Source organism: Sturnira hondurensis, unplaced genomic scaffold (assembly GCF_014824575.4).
Source record: "Sturnira hondurensis isolate 20B ecotype Veracruz unplaced genomic scaffold, ASM1482457v3 Scaffold0004257, whole genome shotgun sequence".
Lineage (NCBI taxonomy): Eukaryota > Metazoa > Chordata > Mammalia > Chiroptera > Phyllostomidae > Sturnira > Sturnira hondurensis.
The window spans coordinates 5,877,842-5,900,019 of record NW_028076888.1 but is presented as its reverse complement, the minus strand read 5'-3'; the positions used below and the strand labels follow the sequence as shown (position 1 = coordinate 5,900,019).

At 48.9% G+C, this 22,178-nt stretch overlaps 1 protein-coding gene across 3 annotated transcripts; it reads left to right on the top strand.

The window, feature by feature from the left end:
• The first annotated feature begins 9 nt into the window (after nt 1-9).
• Nucleotides 10-18,434, top strand: NMNAT1 (nicotinamide nucleotide adenylyltransferase 1). Of its 3 annotated transcripts, none has more exons than XM_037045281.1 (6): nt 24-104; nt 1,745-1,861; nt 13,159-13,331; nt 14,246-14,429; nt 16,503-16,645; nt 16,965-18,434. In XM_037045281.1, exons 3-6 carry the CDS (start codon nt 13,217-13,219, stop codon nt 17,375-17,377), a joined length of 855 nt encoding a protein of 284 aa, XP_036901176.1. In that variant the 5' UTR covers nt 24-104; nt 1,745-1,861; nt 13,159-13,216; the 3' UTR covers nt 17,378-18,434. The 3 variants fall into 3 exon arrangements, with proteins under 3 accessions (XP_036901178.1, XP_036901176.1, XP_036901177.1); XM_037045282.1 differs by lacking the exon at nt 1,745-1,861 and adding an exon at nt 5,757-5,921 and having other exon boundaries at nt 59-104; XM_037045283.1 differs by lacking the exon at nt 1,745-1,861 and having other exon boundaries at nt 10-104.
• The last annotated feature ends 3,744 nt before the right edge of the window (nt 18,435-22,178 follow it).

Below are 22,178 nucleotides of genomic sequence, written 5' to 3'. Positions count from 1 at the left end.
CCTCCTGGAGCCAATGGGGGTGTGGCTGCGGGTGTTCCCTTCGCCGGCGTCCGGGCTGCGGATCGCCTCTCGGACGACTCGGGCCGATTTGCGCTGAGGACGAGGTAAGCCCCGACCCTCAGACCCTGACAACCTGTTGTCTAGGAGAGTCAGCCAAGATTTCTTTTTTGTCCGGAGCGAGGGGGACTCCAAGAGACTGGGGTCTTGAAGGGTCACATACAACGGTTGCCGAGGCAAGATCATATTCAAGTTTGGGGCGAGGAGTTTTGCTTGTCCCTTCATTTTTTGCATCTCTGTGCAACCAAAATCCTCGTAAATTTGCCAGTGGCCTTTGGAACTGGTGGATTCACCCTGAAAGAAGAAGTAGTAGTAGTAGTAGTAAAGTTCCTCTAGAAGAGGCTTCTTGGTAAGGGGAGGTGGAGCGAGAAGTCCTCCATTCTTAACAGAATTTCTCCGGATTCTCCAAATCTGTAAAATACCGGAAGGCCCGCCTTCCTAGAAGAGGCTTGACGCTCCCTCCCCTTGAGAACTACACTGCTAGCTGTTGGGCACCACTTTAAAAACTACTCAGAAATTAGATGGAAACCGTTTTTTCTGGTGTTCCCAGCCATCTCCATGGGGAGATGAGTCAGTAGGGTTTCCTGCCAGAATTGTTTGCGGTGTTGGCTTTAAAGGTGATTCTTTTTCCAGCGCCCAGAACAAACTTCCAGCTGAAATTAGCATAGAACGCTACCAGAATGAATCCCTTCCGTCAGTTCTGTGGGATGGTAGAATTCCTTGCGTATTACCATAAATTGTTTTCAGAGTTACAATTTGAATGTGAAACCCCTGTTCTAGGACAACTGAGAAAAGACTAATGATGGGGATATAACCTACAGCGTACGGAATAGAGTCAATAATATCGTAGTAACTATGTGTGGTGCCAGGTGGTTATTGGACTTATTGGGGGGGGTCACTTCATAAAGTATTTAAATGTCTAAGCGCTATGCTTTACACCTGAAACTAATAATACTGAATGTCAACTGTAATTGGGAAAAAATGTGGATTTAGGAAAACAAAAGTGTTGATCCACAGGTTGGAATAGTTTAATAGCCTACCTTGCAAAACGCTTCAAACTCACAGGATAGCCTTTGTAAAAGTAAGTGACGGTTATGTTATTGTAATTACCTCTAATTTCTGGTGAATATGTGTGGAAGTGTCTGAGTTTTGAGCGATATGGAACTCTCCATGACAAATAGGGTCAGTGCCAAACAAAACAACAGTGAAAAATCCATTTTCTTCTCCCATCGGTTGAAGAACTTGCTGAGTAAACATTTGCTCACGCTGTACTTCCCCTAGTTTTGTTGGTGGTGGTGCGAGGGTCTAGCCAGGCATTTGTGTTGGTTTTGGTGTCCTCCCATCCGTGCGTTGGATTTGCATGCTCTGCTTTCTCGGTCACTTAATCTGATCCATTCTGTGCTGGGAGTGTTCTTCAACCTTTGGGCCCTTGTCTAGAGTACACGGACAGTAAAAACGTATTCCTAGTGCATGAGTAAGGGAAATTGGTTTGGATTCCCGTTCGCAAACAAAAATAACATCCAAACCCTGGGGGTGGGGGAGAAGAAACTGAAAAAAGAGGAACGATATATTAGGCAGGCAGTCTAAGTCGGGAGAGAGCATGGGAGTAAATGACTTCAGAACTGGGGGGTCATAACTGGGAAACGGGATACAGGCGTACCCCAGAGAGACTGCATCCCAGTTGCAGACCCTTGTGATGAAGTGAGTATCACAATAAAGGGAGTCGTTTTCTTCTTCCTGGTGGAGGGACTGGCCTTCAATTAAAAAACAACATGCAACACCTGGAAGCACAACAATAGCTGAGGTATGCCTGTAAACAGTACTGGACAGGTGGAGGAGTTTAGAACACTTCACCTTGGGCTTGGGATGGGAGCCCAGAGATTGCAAGCCTTCCCTCCTACGCTGTCTGTTGCCCAGTAGCACGGATCTACCCAGTCACTTGAGTCAGAAATGTGCCCCCCACCCTCTCCTCCCTTCAGTCACCTGATCCACTTGTAAACCCTTGAACCATCCCTCCTTTTACTTCCCTTCGTTGTCTCTTACCTGGACTGGTGGAGTGCTCCAAAGCAGTGCTCTGCAAACTTTAAGATGCACGCAGATCACCTTGGGATCTTGTTAAGATGCAGATCTTGACTCAGTGGGTCAAGGGTAGGGCCTGTGATTCTGCGTTTCTAACTAGTTCCCGGGTGATACCCATACTCCTGGTCCATTCAATCTTTGCTTTCTCTCTTGATAACATCATCTAGTCTCGTGAGCTTAAATACCATCTGTATCAGATGACCTCAACTCTCTAGTAAATCTCTAGTCTGGACCTCTTCCCTGAACTTGACTCTGTTCTCCATTTGTCCACTTAACCATCACCATTAGGATACTTAATAGACATCCCAGATCTGACTTCTTCATAAATAGAAGTGCTGATCTTCCCTAAACTCCATGGCCACTTTGTCTTCTCAACAATAACTCTGTTCTTAAGAGTTGCTTAAGCCAGAAAAATTTAGAGTCATCCTTGACGCCTGGTTCTCTCACGGCTTGTGCTCCATGTATCAGCGAAGTGCATGGGCTCTACCATTATAATGTATCTGGAGTCTAATGATTTCTCACCACTTCTGCCGCTACGGCCCTGGTCCAAGTCAGTGTCGACTCACCTGGATGATTGGAGTAGCTTCCTGTCTGGTCTCCTGGTCTCACCCTTCATTCCCCCTGTATTCTGTTCTCTGAGAAATCTTTGAAGATATGTCAGGGCCTGTCACTCCTCCGCTCAAAACCCCACCCTGGCTCCCCATTGCCTCTCTGACTGCGTCCGCTGCCGCCCCTTCCCTCCGTTATGGCTGCCTTAGCCATGCTGAGCTCTCCCTCCTGGGCCACGGCAGTTGTGCTTGTCTCAGGGGTTTTGCTTTGTTACCTTTCCTTCAGACATCTGCGTGGCTCACTCCCTTGCTTCCTTTAATTCTTTGCTCGATGTCAGGCCATTCCTCACCGACCTGTCTAGAATTCCGGCACTTCTAATCTTGCCCTACTTTGTTTTCCTGATAGCCCCATTATTTATTTATATGTGTGTGTGTGTGTGTGTACACACACATACATAATGGTTTGTCTCCCAACACTGGAATGTAAGCTCCACGTGAATAGAGAATTTTGACAGCTTTGCTCACTGCTTTATTCCCAGCATCCAGCATAGTCATCACTCAAGAAATACCTGCTGAATCATGATGAATAAGTAAGAATTATTTCTCAAGTGCACTGATTTATTGATCCTGGTTTAAACCCTCTAATTCATCCCCGTTCATGAGTGAATAAAATCCAAACTCATATTGCATCTGAGGCTGGGGACACCCTAAAAACTATCTTCCAGTCATTTCATGTTAACTTTTTAAAAATTCTAATAAAGTGGGAAAAGAAAAAGTGTAGAACTTTTTTACTTTTCTCCAATGAAATGTTTAACTATGACATGTATCTAAATAGAAATTCCATTTTTATATATCTATTTTTATTTATTTATTGATTTATTTTTATTTATCTTTAGAGGGGAAGGGAAGGAGAGAAGGAGAGAAACATCAATGTATGGTTGCCTCTGGTGAGTCCCTGCTGGGAACTGGCCTACAACCCAGGCATGTGCCCTGACTGGGAATCGAACCGCGATCATGTGGTTCACAGGCCCGCTCTCAATCCACTGAGCTACACCAGCCAGGGCCCTATTTTTAATTTAAATAGAAAATATGTATTGAAGACTAATGGTATATTGTATACAGCCAAGCTTTCAGGTTAAGATAAACATTTAGAAATTCAATACTGAATTCAATTCAATAGTAATTAGAAGTTTTTTACTTCTAGGGTTTAAGCAACTATTTAAAAAAGTACTGTTGAATATTAATTTTAAATTTCAGTTTTTAAAAATTTTAAATACAAGGCAGTGGATGTCAATCATCAGGTATTGTTTTTCTTATAGTAAATTTAATGAGTTTAACCCTGGAGGCTTTTATTTTTTGTTAAAGATTTTATTTATTTATTCAGTTAATTCATTTTAGAGAGCGGGGAAGGAGGGAGAAATAGAGGGAAAGAAACATTGATGTATGAGAGAAATATTGATCAGTTGACTCCTGAACACACCCTGACTGGGGATCGAACCTGCAACCTAGGTATGTGCCCTGACTGGGAACTGAACCCACAACGTTTTGGTGCATGGGACGATGCTCCAACCAACTGAGACACCCGGTGAGGTCTACAATTTCCTACTGCATTTTGAAAGAAGCAATAAATTGACCTTGTTCAAACACACAATGTGAATCACTGTTCTTTTGAAACTAAACCTTTGTTTGTTATTAAGATTTATATTTTCCTTCTTCCTTTTAAATAGTTATTTCTATGGCACCCATCCAGCTGATGCCACTAACATCATTGTAACAAAAAAGGAGGTTCAGAAGGCCAAAGTAATCATCTTAAAGAATTTGGTAGGAGCTCCTTATTTGGAGTGAATTTGGGTGTGATTCAATCCTGTGATTTGGGTTGAGCTCTTCCTCTTTTATCCCTTGTCAGTGCTCGTTAGCACTTAAAGACAGCGCTCTTCCAAACGACTGGTTTTGATGTGCTTCCTGCTGTCACAGCTCTGGCATTCAGCTGCGCGTTTCATCTCTCATCTTGGAGCAGCAGGGTGGGAGGTGGTCGTGTGCTGGCTGGCAGTGGTCGGGACAGGCTCAGGCTGCTGGAGACAGGCACCCTAGACCAGCAGGGCTCCAGCGCGAGCTTCAGACTGTTGGCTTAGCGTCTGGTCTTGCGCAGGTCACACTGGCCAGCCAGAGCAGCCCCTGGCCCGAGAGAAGCGCTGCAGGGTGAAGAGTGGGATCGCATTCCGTGTAGTGGACTAAGGTGGGAAGGGTGGCTTTTTACATCCCTCTCTCGCCCTCTCTGCTTTTCTCATGCTGTTGGGACTCCTCAGCTTCTCGGACTGCCCCTTGCAATGTGACCGTCCTGGTCGAACAGTTCCATCTAGGGACTGATGATAGCCTTTGACAAAGACAGGTTATCCGGGAAGATTTTTGCTTACCTGTAGAAACCAAGCTGCTCACCGATAGCAACACAGACAAGTAGTAAAGTTCGGGAGTCGTTTTTTCCTGCGTTTGGGAGGGGAAAAAAGCACTGTGAGGAATATTGCTTTTAATCAGAACATGTGTTGAGTGTGCTTTTGCCCCAAGGATTTACACAGAAACAGGCACCGACTTAGCAAGAGACAGAAGGCTTGTTGCTGAAGGTGCCAAACCTGGTTCAACATTCCACTGTTGGTGAATATTGTAACTTACAAAAAAATTCTACCGAAGTGGAATGCACACACAAAAAGAAAACCCCCTTGTGGANAGCACTGTGAGGAATATTGCTTTTAATCAGAACATGTGTTGAGTGTGCTTTTGCCCCAAGGATTTACACAGAAACAGGCACCGACTTAGCAAGAGACAGAAGGCTTGTTGCTGAAGGTGCCAAACCTGGTTCAACATTCCACTGTTGGTGAATATTGTAACTTACAAAAAAATTCTACCGAAGTGGAATGCACACACAAAAAGAAAACCTCCTCGTGGAAATTTTTTCACTTTCTCTGGTGAAATGTTTAACTGTGACATGTGTCTAATTAGGAATTCTATCTCCACATACCTTTATTTTTAGTGTAAATAGAAAATACATATCAAAGACCAATGGTATATCGTATACAGCCGAGCTTGCAGATTAAGCTGAGCCTTTAGAAACTCAGTATTTAGAAGCATACACAGTCCGCAGCCAAAACCGTCAACACCACGGTGCAGACTCCTTCACTGAAGGACCCCACGCCAAACACAGAAAACATCCTCCTCAGGGCCCGTGGGACCGGCTCCATGTGGGTAAGCAGCACGGAGAAACCTGGAGGGACCACAGGGCAGATTCAGTCTCCCAGGCCGAGTCAGCCCAGAAACGTGTTCTCGAACGCAAACCCAAGTGGAACATGTTTCCTTGCTTTTCTGGGAGGTTGTGTTCTTACGGCCAGGCTGGCGATAGTAACCCTTCGACGGTTTTAGGAGTAACATCCTCACGATCTCATTTAGACCACACAGCAAAACTGTGAGGCCGGCACTGTCTGCGTTTCACGGATGGGGAAAGGGCTGCGGGGGGGGGGGGGGGGGGGGGGGGGGGGGGGGGGGGGGGGGGGTNGGGGGAGTGGGGGTGGGTGGTTGGCCTCCATCCCTCCCTGATGCGGGGCCCTGGGCATCGCACACCCTGCGCTGGTGGAGTTGCGATTTCATGGGGGGCCTTCTGGACCAGGGCCTAAGGCACTCAGTTACTAGATCTTCATTTAAAAAAAACACAACTCATCACTTTTTGACTTCCGGTTGTCAAGATCCCTGGTTTTCTACTTATATTGTACCTGCTCAGTAACTATTTATTGACTGAGTAGATCAGCTATATTTATAGGACCATAAAGAATTTTATAGCCCTGGCTGGTGTAGCTCAGTGGATTGAGCGCGGGCCTTTGAACCAGAGGATCGGGGTTTGATTCCCAGTCCGGGCACATGCCTGGGTTGCAGGCTGGTTCCCTGCAGGCCAACTCCCAGCAGGGGACGCACAAAATGCAACCATACATTAATGTTTCTCTCCCTCTCTCCTTCCCCTCTAGAGATAAATAAATAAAATCTTTTTAAAAAAAAGAATTTTATAACACCGACATGAAATACTTGTATTTAAACTTAATTTGGGCCCTGACTGGTGGGACTCGGTTCGGCGTCATCTGCAAAGCAGAAGATTGCCAGTTTGATTCCCGATGAGGACACAAGCCTGGGTTGCTCATTCGAAGTCAGGTGCATAGGAGAGGCAAGCAACTGATCAGTGTTTCTCCCTCACACTGATGTTTCTCTTCCTCTCTTTCTCCCTCCCTCCCCCTCTCTTTATAAATAAATAAATAAAATCTTTAAAAAATTAAACTTAACTTGGTTTCATATTCAAATCACAGAACAACCAAAATAGTGACTAAGGAAGTTTTAAAAATGTCCTTCCCCTGAATTGCAAGCATGGGTTTTTTCTTAAGTTTCAGTCTGAGAGCTCCTGAAAACAGGAAGTCCCGTCTCCCCCGCCGAGTAGACACTTAAATGCTGGGCAGAGTGCCTGCCCACTTACCAATTGTGAAGTAGGTGAAGACGATACTACCCACCAAGTTGTCCAGGAGAGGTTGACTGCAGTACTGAGAAGAACTGGGCCTAAAAATCAACACGCTGGGCTGTAGTTAACATGCTACTGACTAGAAGAAATCCGCTCTAGGCAGAGCACCAGGAGGCACTGCACCCCCTGAATGCTAATCCGGCCTGGCACGAGGTTCATCTGGCTCCAGGCAACTCGCTTAAGAACCTCGTCCCTTTAGCACAAGCAATATTAAGAGTTGTTAATATTCAGCCCTGCCTGGTGTGGCTCAGTGGTTGAGTGCTGGCCTGCGAACCACAGGGTCGCTGGTTCGATTCCCAGTCGGGGCACATGCCTGGGTTTTGGGCCAGGTCCCCAGTAGGGGGTGCAGGAGAGGCAAGGACACGTTGATGTTTCTCTCCCTCTCTTTCTTTCTGTCTAAAAATAAATTAGATCTTTAAATTTAAAAAGTTGTTAATATTCATAATCGAACAAGTGAAGTTTGCCATTTTTCTAATTCCTGTTAATGGGCCGTTTTGGTGAAAAATATTTGATAGAAATCCTAGCCTTCTGGAGCAAAGAGATGAGCATTCCGGCACACGAGCCCGCCTCCCGTAACAGCCGCGGGCAGGTGTGAGGCAGGCTGACTGCAGTGAGGCCGCAGCTTCCCTTCCTTCCCTGCCACTCCAGGCGGGGTCTGTTTTCAGATACTGTCAGTATCAGTGGCCTCAGAACTGCGATTGTGTTTTGAATGCGCCACACTGCATCTGCTTCATTGGCCCGATGAGAAGGTCATTAGCTGACTGAGTTTTCCTGCCCAGACTAGTCTCCCATGGAGAATCTGAAATAGCACGTCAAGTTGTAATTGGATTGAGGGTTGCCTCTGTCGCTCTCAGCCCCGCTGCCAGGCTGCTGGGACTGGTCCCTAGGGAACCCTTAAAGTGAAACGCTGGGGCCCTCATCGTCTCTTCGTCTACTAGAAGAAGTGTTGATTCAAAATTAAACCCAGTCTGCCCAAACCCAGCAACTCTCGCTGCATTGAGACTTTAGACTTTTCAAAGAGGTGAAGCAGGTGACAACCATCGGTACTAGAGGTGAACACAACTGGGCAGGCTGCAGTTAAACACGGACAGGGATCTCAGCGCGCACCCCGGCCACCTCCATGGGGAGACACAGGCAGGCCCGGCTGCCAGGTGAGGGGCAGGCTGATGAGAGCGCTTACCTGAGCAGAACGTAGAACTGGAGGAGCAGGGCTGTGATCCCCAGCAAGGACACTGTCACCTGGCTGTGTGGGACGCAATGAGTTACAGTTTACATTTGTTCAGTGGTGAGATGGCTTCAAGAAACCGGTCGGGTTCTGTTTCAGGATAATGTAATTTTTTTTTAAAGATTTTATTTATTTATCTTTACAGGGGAAGGGAAGGAGAGAAGGACAGAAATATCAATGTACGGTTGCTTCTTGTGAGTCCCCTGCTGGGAACTGGCCTGCAGCCCAGACATGTGCCCTGACTGGGAATCAAACCGTGATTGTCTGGTTCGCAGGCTCACACTCAGTCCACTGAGCTACACCAGCCAGGGCAGGATAATGTGATCTTAAACTGTAGAGGGAAAGTTTTAGATACAGCGAAGGCGAATTGAGAGCAAAATCACGTGTAAGAATGTGCCAATAAAAATGCGAAAAGTGGCCACCGTTCATTCAGCTCCCACTCTGTCGCGAGCACTGTTGACACTGGTTTCTAAAGAACCTTTGGAAGCTTGGTTTCAAACATTTTTGAAATTTTGTTGAGATTACGTGTCTGTAGTTTCCATGCGTATAAGAACATCTTCCCCCTTCCATCTCTTTCTTCACCATAAACTCTATTAGTTCTTTGACTATTTTATTAATAGGGTCTAGCACTGAGTGACTTCAGGATATTTGTAGAAATCAGATTTACCCTCCAAGGACTAATATTTATCCCACTGAAGGCGCTCAAAATAAAAAAAAAAACAGGCAACTTTAAAATATACTCCCAGACTATTTAAATCAGTAGCACATTGTTAGGACTAGAACATAGTTACATGCTTGAAGTTGTTTTAGAAGGCATAGCTTCTTTTTAGAGGTGTAAATTCCAGAGGCGGTCAGTCCACCACACTCTTTAAGTCAGTGCATGGAACATCCTGAAATGTGACAAGAAAGGCCAAACAACTCCTATTCTTTCTGAAAAAGTTAATGTTTTAAAAACTGAATGTTTACAAAAGGTTTTGTTAATTTTGACACACCAATGTTTTTAAAACCCCAGAAGGTCAGTGAAGTTGAATTTGGGAACTGAAAGTAAATTTCAGCTAAACTTCCAGACCACCTCAGCAAGAAATGACGTGTTTGTCCCAGTGGGCGGAGAAGGCACACTTACAGCCGGTGCCCGTACGGAGGTGGCAGCGAGCGGTGCACGTGATAGGCCGTGTGCGCCAGACAGAAGTGAATCATGGTGTCCCGGTCCTGGGCGCCTGGAGCCGTCACGGCGATGCCCAACAGCCCTGTTAGAGCTTTCAGACCCCTTCCGCAGTTCCCCAACCTGCCCTGTCGCCCTCTCCCTTGGCCAGGGACAGGTCCCTGTGTTTCTTTAACCCACCCTGGGCTATGATTGGTGCCCACTGTAACTTAATTCTTCTGTGGCTCCGAGGGTCTAAAGTTTAGTCTGAGCTCAGGTTGGTCGTATTCACAGTGAAGTCATAGGACTGAGCTAGACATTTGAGACGGGTCGTGAATGTGACAAGGGAGAAAGCTTTCTCTAAGCCCTTCCCCTGGGGAGCACCTGGACACCTGAGCTCATCCCCAAGGTCAGCGAGCGGCTTCGAGCTCTTTGTCCCGGCTTTCCCTGTGGGCACGCTGCTCCTGTGGGAGCCAGCACCTCCTGATCGAAGGCCCCCTGATCTGCGGCCCACAGCTCAGTCTCCCCCAGAACAGTACCTGGAACTCGAGATGGGCAGGCTGAACCCCGCCCCTCCGCCTTCCTCCCAGAGATTGCGATTGGCAGGGTGCTGTGGGGATGTTGCATTCACCCCCGCCCCGTAATACCGCAGGTACTTAGTCTGAGAGTTGGGGGTGGGGTTAGGGAGGGGATGTGCGGGAACAAGCCCCAAGTGAACCCTGGTTTCATCCTTGAGGTGACTAAAGGTACATGTCAATTACTCTTACCAACGAACTCACTTTTTAACACCAACTCTTGCTCCTGTATTTGCTGTTAGCGATTAGTGGCGTCCCCGTGGTGCCTGCCCCTGTGCTTTGTTTGCAGGCCTCAAATATTGAATCAGTGTTTATGTCCATCCCACGGTCATTTAAACCGAAGCACTCAGGCCTCTGTTTTAAGAGAAAATAACATTCTCTGTTTTAAGACTGAGAAAAACTGGGACAAAAGAAAGAAGCAGTCAGGGTCAGGTTGCCTGGGATCCTCCAGTGTGCATAAATATTGGGGGCGTAAGCTCTCAACCATTACGCTGCCCAGGCAGGAGACTGGGTGGCACTTCTCTGTGAGATCTGACCAGTCCCGCTACTGACAGCCAGGTTACCCCCAGGGAAGCCCACTGGCAAGGCCCTACCTACACACTCAGAGCTTCCTATCAGCTAATGTTGAAGGAAATTTAAACTATATCATTCATATTGGTAGAGAGATAGGAGAGGATGATGCCTTGATGAATCAAAACCAGGATACCATGAAAAGGAACACACAGAGAAATTAATATAATAGCAGAAATGAAAAGCGCAGTACATGGGCTGGAGGATGAAGTCAATACCCAGAAATGAGAGCATGCGGTAGAAATTGGAGAGAAATGGTAAGACCATTAGAAGACCAGTCCAGGCGCCTCCACTCTAATGAAGAGGCATTTCTGAAGAGAACAGAGAAAAGGGGAGTCAGGAGGTCACGGGCGGAACAGTTCACGGGTGGTTTTCAGAGTGGAAGTTATGGCTTTCGAGCTGTAAAGGGCCTGCTCAGTGCCACAAATGTCCCCACTAGAGGACATCAGTGTGAAATTTCAGGACATGGGACAAAGAGGAGACCTTACAAGCTTCAAGGGAGAAAATGAGTAAGTCACACTGAAAGGACCCAGAAGCAAATGTGACTTTGGAGTTTTTGCTCTTTGTACTACAATCTAAAAGTAGTACCTTCAAAATTCTGGGAGATGATGATTTTCAAAAATTGTGTATTTATTCTCACATGTTTAAACTTCAGTTGCCTTCAAAGTACTCTCCATTTGATGCAATATACCTTTCAAGATTTTTTTCTACTGCTCAAAACAGTGTTTGAACTCGTTGATTTTGATGCCTTTTAGTGCTTCTGCCGTTTTGTGTTTCGCCTCTTCCACACCGGCAAAACGTTTTGCTTTGAAGACACTTTTCACCTGGGGAAGCAACCAAAAAGTCACTCAGGGTGAGACTGGGTGAATAGGAAGGAAATGGACAGGGGTCATGCTGTTTTTTTGGTCAAAAACTGCTGGACACTCAGCACCGTGTGGGCAGGTGCTCTCATAAGTCACCCATTATGAAATGGGCAAATATGTTGAAAGAGTCTTCCAAAAAAGTTCTCTGAAGCTGAATGCAGCCTCTCACAACAACACCAGCTGGCGCACTGATCGAGACGGGTTCCCACAACCCTCACCTAGTGGGGGAAGCCTGAGCTATTGTACGGGGTCCCGCCCTCCAGAAGACATGGAAGCTTGGGAGAGGAGAGTGGGGGTGTATGAGAGCTCATCCTCACAGATCGTAAGAGAAAGTAAATAGACACTGTTTACACTGGGTACATTGAGGAATAGCACTAAGAGCACGTAATATACAATGATGGTAGAATCTGCCGAAAGAAACAGCTGAGAAAGTTAACGGTGGTTGCCTTTAGGGAGCTGAGTGGAGGGTTTGGTGAGTGGGATGTGGTGGATGATACGGTTTTCGTTATGGACTTTTATCACCCCGCGATTTCTCAATCTATATTCATTTAATAAGAGTTTTTAATGACATTTTTAGATCAGGTATCTTGTATTACTTCACCAAGTTTTTGGAAAGATCACATGGAATAATTTATGTGAAAAAGAGGTTTGTGCCCTGGCTGGTGGGGGCCAGTGGACTGAGTGCCGGCCTGTGAACCTAAAGGTCACCAGTTGGATCCACGGTCAGGCAGCATGCCTGGGTTGCAGGCAGGTCCCCAGCGGGGGGCGTGGGGGCATGTGAGAGGCAACCAACAGATGGATCTCTTACCATTGATGTTTCTCTCCCTCTCTTTCTCCCCCTTTCCTCTCTAAAAATAAATGAATAACATCTTGAAATTTTTTTTAAAAAGAAAAAGGTTTGTAATTATGAGCTATCATTCAGTGGACTGGTCATGTGATCACGTTGACTCAGAGACAGAGCACCGCTTTGGCAGGCAGGTTGCTGGGGAGCGGCGTTTGGGGGATGACACTGTCACCATGTCGGTTAACTGGCCGCACGGTGCAATCACAGAACTGCAGTTGCTTACAACAGTGAACGTGCGTCTCTGCTCCGAGTCTAGGGTCAGCTGTGGGTTGGGGACCCGGGCCAGGCTCAGCCGATCTCACCAGAGCCAGCTGCGGTCCAGCTGGTCTGGAGTGACCTCGCCACCTGAGTAGTGGCAGGCTGTCTGTCAGCAGGACCGCCAGCTCTCCCCCTGCGCTGTCACCCCGCAGCGGGCTGGGCCAGTTTTGTGGCAGAGGCAGGAAACCCAAAGAAAGTGGAAGTGTGCAAAGCCTCGCTGGCGTAGGGTCACAGCTGCTCCATTCTTTTGGCCAGAGCAAGTCACAAAGTGTGGGGAGGAGATCCCCGTCCTTTCCGGGGGCGGGGGCCGGGCAGCACATTCACGCTGAAAAGGGAGGGTGGAGAAATGGGGCCATTTGTGCAATCACAGTCGTCGAAGCAATCCATCTGATTGGAATGAGAACACAGAAGGCTGTTGGAAGCCCTGTAACTGGCGTTCTTTTCCTTTGTAGCCAACAAGGGAGGTGTCAGAGCGTGTGCCACTCAGATCAACAGCCGCAAATTCTTAGCATGGAGAATTCAGAGAAGACAGAAGTGGTTCTCCTTGCTTGCGGTTCCTTTAACCCTATCACCAACATGCACCTCAGGCTGTTCGAGCTGGCGAAAGACTACATGAACGGGACAGGTAGGAACAGTGACCGGAGGCAACGACGGGGCTCGGAACACACTACCCCGCAGGGTGGCCCCGTGGCATATTGGATACTTTAAGCTGAAGGAGTCTGAGAAACTGGCAGAATCAGGAGGGCCCCTCTGCCCTCCTCCCCGCCTCCCCCTGAGGCAGGTCCTAAAACCCTCGTGGGAGAGGTGGCCTCCCTGAACCTAAGGAACGGAATGGCCTCGTCTCTGAAAGCACAGGGAGGCCGAGTAGAGTCACAGTGAGTGGCCTTCGTCGTTTCCCCTGAATTTGCTGCGCTTTCCTCCTGCTCGTGGCCCTGTCTACTTGTCGTCAAAGCCAGCGCCGAAATACTCAGGTTTAACTGGTTCCCGGGGTCTTCATTTCCTTGTGAAGGTTCCTGTGCCATGGAACCCTTATGTTAAATAGATGTGTACGCTTCTCTCTTACTAATCTTCTCAGTTTAATTTCAGCCCCACCAGGGACCCTACAAGGGGTCAAGGAAACCGTTTTCCTTCCCTCTGTACGCGAGACTTACTTCGTTACATGAATGAACATGCTCTGTGCTAACGGGGATGGGTGCTCATAGTCACCGATAATCAGGAAACTGAAATTAAAAATGACATCTATGTTCCCCATCACGTGGACAAAATTTTTTAAGCTTCCTAGGATCGAGTGTCAGAGGCTGGGGAGAACTGGGCTCTCTTGACACTCGGGGTGGGCGAAGCAGCTTGATTAGGACGTTTTACAAGGCAGTTCTGCGTCATGTCTCTTTTACCACAGTCGTAAGTGAATGAATGGATGAACCTGAAGCCCTGTTTAAAAAAGAAAGGGGCTCTCTGAGTGTAAAACATGGTGGTGATAATATTTCCTGTGTGTAAAATCTAACTTGCTGTACCTCGTGTCAAGCCTAACTCTTTCTGCAGGAAAATACAGAGTTATCAAAGGCATCATTTCCCCCGTTGGCGATGCGTATAAGAAGAAAGGACTTGTCCCTGCCCACCACCGAGTCGTCATGGCCCAGCTCGCCACCCAGAACTCCAGCTGGGTGGGCGTCGATAGCTGGGAGAGTTTGCAGAAGGAGTGGACCGAGACCGCCAAGGTGCTCAGGTATCTGTGCTGGAATCTGCTTTGTTGGTTCTCGGGGACCGGGTTGGGGGCTCTCTTGGCTTTTTGCCACGTCTTAGGGCCGCGCCCAGACGCACGAAGCCGGCCTTGGGGTGGGGAGGCCGGGCCGGTGCCCTTCCCGTGGGAGGTCGTGTGACACAGTTGGTTCTCCTGGGCCTCTGCATCTTTCATGGTGACGTGAGATGTTTGCCTGCTTGTTACTGTGTCTCCCTCTGTTGGAGGATGTACACAGAGGAAGGCCCGGCTCTACGGTGATGGTTGTCATCAATCTTCTTAGGTATGAAAGAGGGGCAGGTAATTTAAGGAAGGAGAGCCGTGATGCTTGACGGCGGACGAGCCCGTTTCTGCATGCTGTTTCCGTGACAGCACGTGGGGTTGTCACAGGTCTCTGGGCTTCCACCTTTGGGGCGGTTCCAGTTCGGGGTTCAGGAACCAGAGTGAGTAACAGCTAGTTATTACTTAACATTTCCTCCAGTGTGAAATAGAAGGGCTTTCTGAAAAACCTTTCTATCTGGTGTCTGTTCTCAGACTTCCGAACCTTCGGGTTCTGGCTGCATCAATTAGGATTCTAATAGGAACTGGAAACCACTGTATTTTAAGCCAAGAGAGACATGGGTGTTTAGGCAAAGTGTTAAAAGGGCTGGAGGAGTGGAGACTGGACTCAGTCAAGGTCACACCTCCTCAGCGGCAGTCGGAGTTCAGGAGACTATTCCTGCCTCTGCCACCAGCTCCTGCTGTTCACCGTCCCGTCTGTCTCCTGCAGTCAGTGACTGGATGACAGAGTGTAGAGTCTGGCCACCACGCTCACACTGTAATATTGCTTGTCTGGTGTCACATCTGCCGAAAGGTGGCCTCTGTCTTCCTACTTCCTTCCACATCTTTCACGAGTGAGCCTCCTCAGCAGGATCTCAGTCACGTCCAGAAGCTGCTGCAAGGACCCCTGGGAAACGAGTTCAGGATAGAATTAAACACAGAGCCTGCAGATGGCAGCAGCTCGGCGACTTCTCGGGAGGACCCGCTTCCTTTCCGGCTCTGTGAGGAGGGGAGAGGCTCGAGTCCGACACCAGGCCCCTGCCTCCCTGCCCTGCCCAGTTCCCCCGGCTCCTACTAACCTGGAGGCCCTATGTCTCCAGCTTGGGAATTCAAGAGGAAAGGGATGTAGGAACACAAGGACCCGGGGTTTGTTCCACAGGGCGGCTTCAGTTACTTGAATAACTGCACAGTTACCATCGCCAGGCACCTGGCTGCCTGCCAGATGAAGTTCCGCACAGATGCTGCCGGCAGGCCCTTCCTTTAGGCCTCGGCACTTGCCCCGCTCCAGGCCCTTAGCCGTGGCCTTGTGGTTCTCTGGTCCCAGGTCACGCCGCACTCTTCAGCGGTCAGGAGGGTGGGCGCTGGAGCCAGACTGCTGAGCTTTCAACTCCGGCCTCTGCTACTTATAAGTCGGATGAGCTGGGCCAATCAGTGTCCTCTCTCAGAGCAGATAACAAAGGACTCTGGTGTGACGGCGGCAATAATACGGTTGCTCTGTAAGAGCCCAAACATGCACTCCGTCAGGAGTTGCCTCCCACGTCCCGGGGCTCTAAGCCTCCCCCTCCATTACGGGGATGGGGATGATGATAGAAGAGAATTTTTATAGAATTCATAGAATGATCATTGTTAGGATCTATGACATGGGATGCTGAGAACATTTACCCGAGTAATCCATGCAGAGGGTTGAGTGTGGTGCTTTGCACACAGTAAGCAATGTTAACTCTCGCTGTTATGACCTGGATGCATGAAGCTTAGACTGGAATGGCGGCCATGTGCTGCTGTGCTCCCAGGGTTCTCCCTGCTTTCTGCTCTCGGGAGCCGGGAGCCGAGAGCCAGGGCTCCAGGGCACTGGCCCGCATCCACTCTGACCGACCAGCCACCGTGTTCACCTGCAGTTAAGAGTTTTTACTATAACCCCACCTGTAACTTTGCATTGGAGGCTCTTGGGCATCTGCAGATGGACTACGCTTCGGGTGAGCATGGGGGGGACGAGGAATGTCCTGTTGCTTCGCTGTTTCACAGACATCATCAAGAGAAGCTGGAGGCCGGTGGCTGTGATCCCCAGCAGGACTCACCTGTGCTGGAAAGGCCTGGGCGGAAGAGGAAGTGGGCTGAACAAAGATCAGAAGTTAGTCCGAAAAAATCCCCAGAGCCAAGAACAAAAGGTCTGTATGTTTTACCAGGACTTTGGAGAGCTGAGCCAGCCCCACTCCTGTTTTCGTCTTCTTTTCAGCAGGTGTGGGTGCCTGGACAATGCCCTCGAGAGTTTGATGGCAGAGGGCGGTGGGGGAGTAAACAGCATCCTGAGCCCAACCCCCTGCACTAGTCCTTAACTTAGGTGTCCCGGGTCTCTTCTGAACATCAAAGTCTGATAAAAACTATGAACCTTCTTTCCAGAAACACACACACACACACGCGTTCATTTTGACTCAGGTGGTTATCAGAAAGGCAAACTCTGAGGCAGGGCCCTTTTCTCCTCCCCAGGTGTGCCGAAGGTGAAGCTGCTGTGTGGGGCGGATATTTTGGAGTCCTTTGGCGTTCCCAATCTGTGGAAGAGTGAGGACATCGCCAAGATCGTGGGGGACTACGGGCTCATATGCGTTACCCGGGTGGGGAGCGACGCTGAGAAGTTCATCTATGAGTCTGACGTGCTGTGGAAGCACAGGCGCAACATCCACCTGGTAAATGAATGGATCACCAATGACATCTCATCCACCAAGATCCGGCGGGCCCTCCGACGGGGCCAGAGCGTCCGCTACTTGGTCCCGGACCTCGTCCAGGAATATATTGAAAAGCACAATTTGTACAGCTCTGAGAGCGAGGAGAGGAATGTCGGGGTCGTCTTGGCTCCCTTGCAGAGAAACACTGCAGACACTAACTCAAACACAATGGCGTGAAATTCTGGACTCCCTTTTGGGGGTTGGAAACAGTATGGGTGTTAGCAACTGGAGAAAGGATGTGTGAGCCTGTGTCATGAACTAAAGCTTAAAAGTGTGGTAAAAAATCAGTAGTGAGTGAAAGTCAGGTTTATATTTTTTCTCTTTATCAGCCGTGGCTAATTGAATGTTTTCAGTATGATAACCTCCCCCCCCCCCTTTAGAATATACAAATCCTTTAAAACAACCTTTAAAACAACAGATTAGCAGCACTAAAACTTGAAGACTGTTTCATCAAGCTAACTATAAAATCATAAAGGACATCCTGGCTTTGCCACGTGAGAGGAGCAGAGTAGGAAAAGCCAGAGTCCACTTGAACATTTCTGCATGCTTCTTTCTGCATAGCTGAGGCCCAGCGTGGCCCGAGCAATAGTTCTTAAAATGGCCATCTTGCACGGGGCACCGCTGATCGGGCCCCTCCAGATGTGCAGAGACACGCTGTGAATGTGCCTGGCAGGAACTTCAGGCCATTGGCTGGTTCTCTCTGGCACCCGTTGGAATGGCTGGCTCAGCATTACCAAGACACACGCCTGCCTGGAGCTCTGCCGTCGGAAACACAGACTGGGGTCCCAGTGCCCAGTGTGCAGGCATCTCTGACACCCACCCGAGGGGAGAGCCTCTGCCTCAGGTTCTTTATGCGGGCCCGCAGTGCAACCCTGGGGTGTCTCGTGTTCCAACCCCCCCCCCCACCTCCCCAGCCAGCCACCATCGTTCCGTCTTCAGGAGCCACGTCAGAGATGACCCTGGGGAATGAGGTGTCTTGTTCAAGAATTGTGTTCAGTGCCAGTGCTCTAAGCCTTTATCGATCGCTTAACCGAAAGATAAACGGAGACCCTGAAAACGGAAAACGCCCCACTGGGCCAGCCCAACAGGCTCAGCTCCGGGTTCTGGGCGCTGATGACTGGTGTGTGGAAGGTCTCGGCTCAGGCCAAAGCTTGCGTCTCTGAAGAGCCCTGCATGTCTGTTCCAGCCCACTGTGAATCCGCCTCTTGTGAATTTAAGCAGAAAAGGGGTCTTTTTACAAAAAAAAACCCAAAACTTTATTTTTTAGAGAGGAGAAGGGTGGGAGAAAGAGAGGGAGAGAAACATCAATGTGTGGTTGCCTTTCATGCACTTTCTACTGAAGACTTGGCCTGCAACCCAGGCATGTGCCCTGACTGGGAATCGAACCAGGGACTCTTTGCTTCACAGTCTGGTGCACAATCTACTGAGCCACACCAGTCAGGACAAAAAAGGGTCTTTTTTCAAACACTTGTTCACTTTATGTCCTTTTGTATGGTCATTAACCAGAGTAGAACTCCCAAAGAATAAAGTCATAGCTTTATATTAAAAATGCAGGCTTGTTATAGGATGGGATACTGGTTAAAATTTTGTGAAAGTTTTACCAATTGGTAAAGCAAAAAGACCAGAAATAGCTTTTTACAGAATAGTTTTATGGTTTATGAAAATTGTTCTGTGATAGAAACAGGACTGAAGTTAAAATTTTAATGAAAATAGGATAATTTACCTTTTGCAATTTGTATTTCATACCTACATCGCTCTAGGTAAAGGAGGTACGACTGCTGAGAAAAAATGCTTAAAATTGTACAATCGTATAATGGGATCCGAACCCACAATTTACAAAAGGAAATTGTTAAATAAAATGGTCAAATGTACACCCTACAGCTCCTGCCATTATTACTAACGCCAATAGGTCAACTCCTTAAAGACAGGAGGGGGGGCAAAGCCTGGCACCCAGTCGTTTTTTTTCTCCATCTGCTAAATGAATGAAAAGTTAGAATCTCAGATCATGGAAATGCGGGTCACTGTCCCTCCTTAGCTTTGTGGAGTTTAAGAGTCAGAGCAGTGCTGGAAAATAGCGAGCTAGAAGTCGATGAAGCCGCCAAAATTTAACTCTGATTTCTTCTCCTAGAAAACTGACTCGTGCATCCGAAGTCTTGCTTGACCTGCAGAAAGGTTTCAGGGCTAGAAATTTCTCTCATACTCTATTGCCCTCTCAGTGCCCACCCCCTGCTCAGTGCCCGCCCCTCAGTGCCTACCCCCTGCTCAGTGCCCACCTATCATTTCCCCTCACTCTGCTCAGTGCCCACTTCTCGGTGCCCACACCCTGCTCAGCCATGAGTATACTGACCTCAGGCCCCACAGGGTAAGGCGGCCTGGGGAGACCCTCTTGGGAGCACTGATGTCAGCGAAGTGGCCCTTCGCCGCACACTTTGGGGATCAACACCTTTCTACATTGAACAAGCTGCTTGGCTGGCTTGGCTTTTTGTCCCAGTACCAAAAATGCTGCTAAGGTCACAGCATAATAGCACAGTTCTGGGTATCCTCAAGGACAGAGCTTCCTCCTTGGGTGATAGAAATTAGAACAATGAACTTCACAGGGGAACGATATTAGTAACTGCTGTGACCTCCATTGAGGAAGAGGAAAGCACGCCATTGTTTGCTCCGTTCCGTGCCGTTTTCATAATTTGCCGTCACAACGTGAGAGTTCAGGAAACGTGTGAAGCTGGTATTTAGCTTGTTCTGTGCTGGTCTTTTCACATGTTGTGCTCCTTTTGCCCTTGCATGGTGTAGTTTAAGCACCGCACACAAGCTTGTAGCAGGTCCTTAACTGGCAGCTCCATCAGCTTCACTCAGTCGAATGTACAGCACGTGGAGAGGGTTTTGTTGGTTTTTTTTTGCTGTTGTTGATCTGTTTGGTGGACAACTGGGAACAGCAGATCTTTTAGACAAGAAGAGTGGGTTCCCTCCACGGTAGGAGGGAACAGCTAGTGTCTGCAGCCCCGGAGAGGGCCCTCCGCGGACCACACTGGCACCTTCATCTGAGATTCCCAACCTCCGGAACTTAGCGCCCCCTAGAGGTCAATGTCAGAAAAGCCTAGACCAGTCTCCTTAGCCAAGGAAATGAAGACAAGGGATAAAAGGGGGTTCTCCTTGGTGGTCAGGGCAGAGAGATTGGACCAAAGCAGTGATGTGGGCTCATCTCTGGGCATCAAGTCAGCTTGCGCTCCTGCCCTGTGAGGAGCTCGCTGCTGGGGTGAAGCAAGCACCCCCAATGCGAGAGCTGTTCTCTTCCACCCCTACCTTTTTTTTTTTTTTTAAGATTTTATTTACTTATCTTTAGAGAGGAAGGGAAGGAGAGAAGGAGAGAAACATCAATGTATGGCTGCCTCTGGTGAGTCCCCCGCCGGGAACCGGCCCGCAACCCAGGCACGTACCCTGACTGGGAATCGAACCGCGATCATGTAGCTCCCAGGCCTGAGCTCAATCCACTGAGCCACACCAGCCAGGGCTCACCCCTACCTTTGAGTCCCTTTTCTGGGTGCACAAGTCACTGTGTTAGGAAACAGGCTCCTTTCACCCTTGTTTCTGGGTGCTACGGATACCTGTTCCCCTGCCGGATACCTGTTCCCCTCCCGTTCTCCTAGTTGTTCCCAAAGGCCCCATGGCACCCACCCCAAGGTGAGGATGCACAGACAGGCCTGTCTCTAACATCTGCCCTGCGTTTACTGGTGGTGTGTTCGAACCCTGTAACGCCAGCACTGAGTGCGTGCTGGGCGCGGGGCACGTGGACCTGGTTTCCTGAACTGGGCACAGTTAGGTGATGGTGTCCAGGGCAGCTCAGGCTGGAGTGAGCAGCTTGTCTGAGCCTGTGCTCAACCCTCCTCACCTTACACGATGCATTACCTTGCAAATAATATTTTAGCCGAATCTTGAAGTTTCCATCCACCCTACGTGGATGAGTAAAAGTAAATAAACTTCCAACAGTACGGTGGTCTGATGATGGTGGCTGGGTGTCCAGTCCGCACAGAAGGACCCAGGTGAACATGCCCAGTGTGAGTGATGCCTTGGAACTAGGGCGGCGGAAGCCCAGGGGGAGCAGGTGTCGTGAGCCATAGTTCACGTGCAGGACAAAGAAAGAGGTGCCCAGCTGCCCGTGCGGCCACCGCACCGCCAGCATGCAGGAACGCCGCCCGAGAGGCCACTGAGGGAGTGTCCTGCCTGGAAGGTGGGTGTTCAGTGCGGGGCCTGTCAGGTGCTTGCAGATGGCATCCCTCGACTCTGTGTCCCTTTCTCTAAAATAATGCAGTGACCTCTGAGGCCCCTTCCAGCTCTGAAATGCTGTCGACCTGATGGAGGGTTGGCTCTCACACTGGCTTCTCACCACTCTGCACAGCTGCCTGTCCCTTCTCTGCTACATGACCAGGGGGCATGTCTTGGGATACTATCATTACATGACGTGCCAAGGGCAGCCACACGGAAGACGGAGACTCTGCTGTGGAGTTGCCTGCAGGTAGGTGGGGAGGAAAACCTACCACATTTTGAGCATCAGCAAGGGGCTCTTCAGAACCACACCGGAAGGCGTCCTAAGCCTGAGCAGGACAGGAAGCCAGGACCTCGCTGTTCCAGGAGCAGCTCTTCCCGTGAACCTGCCAGACCAATGGGCAACGTGACCAAAGATGATGTTTTCAAACATTGAGGAAAATGCAGAACAGGTTACGTAGGCTCGATACCTAGGTTGTGGGTTTGACCTCTGGTCGGAGTGCATGTAGGAGGCAACCAATCCGTGATTCTCTCTTACATGGATGTTTCTCTCCCTCTATTCCTCTCTCCCTAAAATCCATAAACAGATCCTCGGGTAAGGATTAAAGAAAATCATTTGGCCCTATTCAGTCTGCTTCAGAATCTCAAAAAAAAACAACAAACAGCTTTGTGGGAAATAGGTGAGATTTTGGCGACCTCACGAGCATTTTCCCCTCTG

Coding starts and splice junctions, on each gene's coding strand:
- NMNAT1 (XM_037045283.1), top strand. CDS start 13,217: ATGGAGAATTCAGAGAAGACAGAAGTGGTTCTCCTTGCTTGCGGTTCC. Junction 13,332..14,245: donor AGACTACATGAACGGGACAG/GTAGGAACAGTG, acceptor CTCTTTCTGCAG/GAAAATACAGAGTTATCAAA. Junction 14,430..16,502: donor GAGACCGCCAAGGTGCTCAG/GTATCTGTGCTG, acceptor GCTGTTTCACAG/ACATCATCAAGAGAAGCTGG.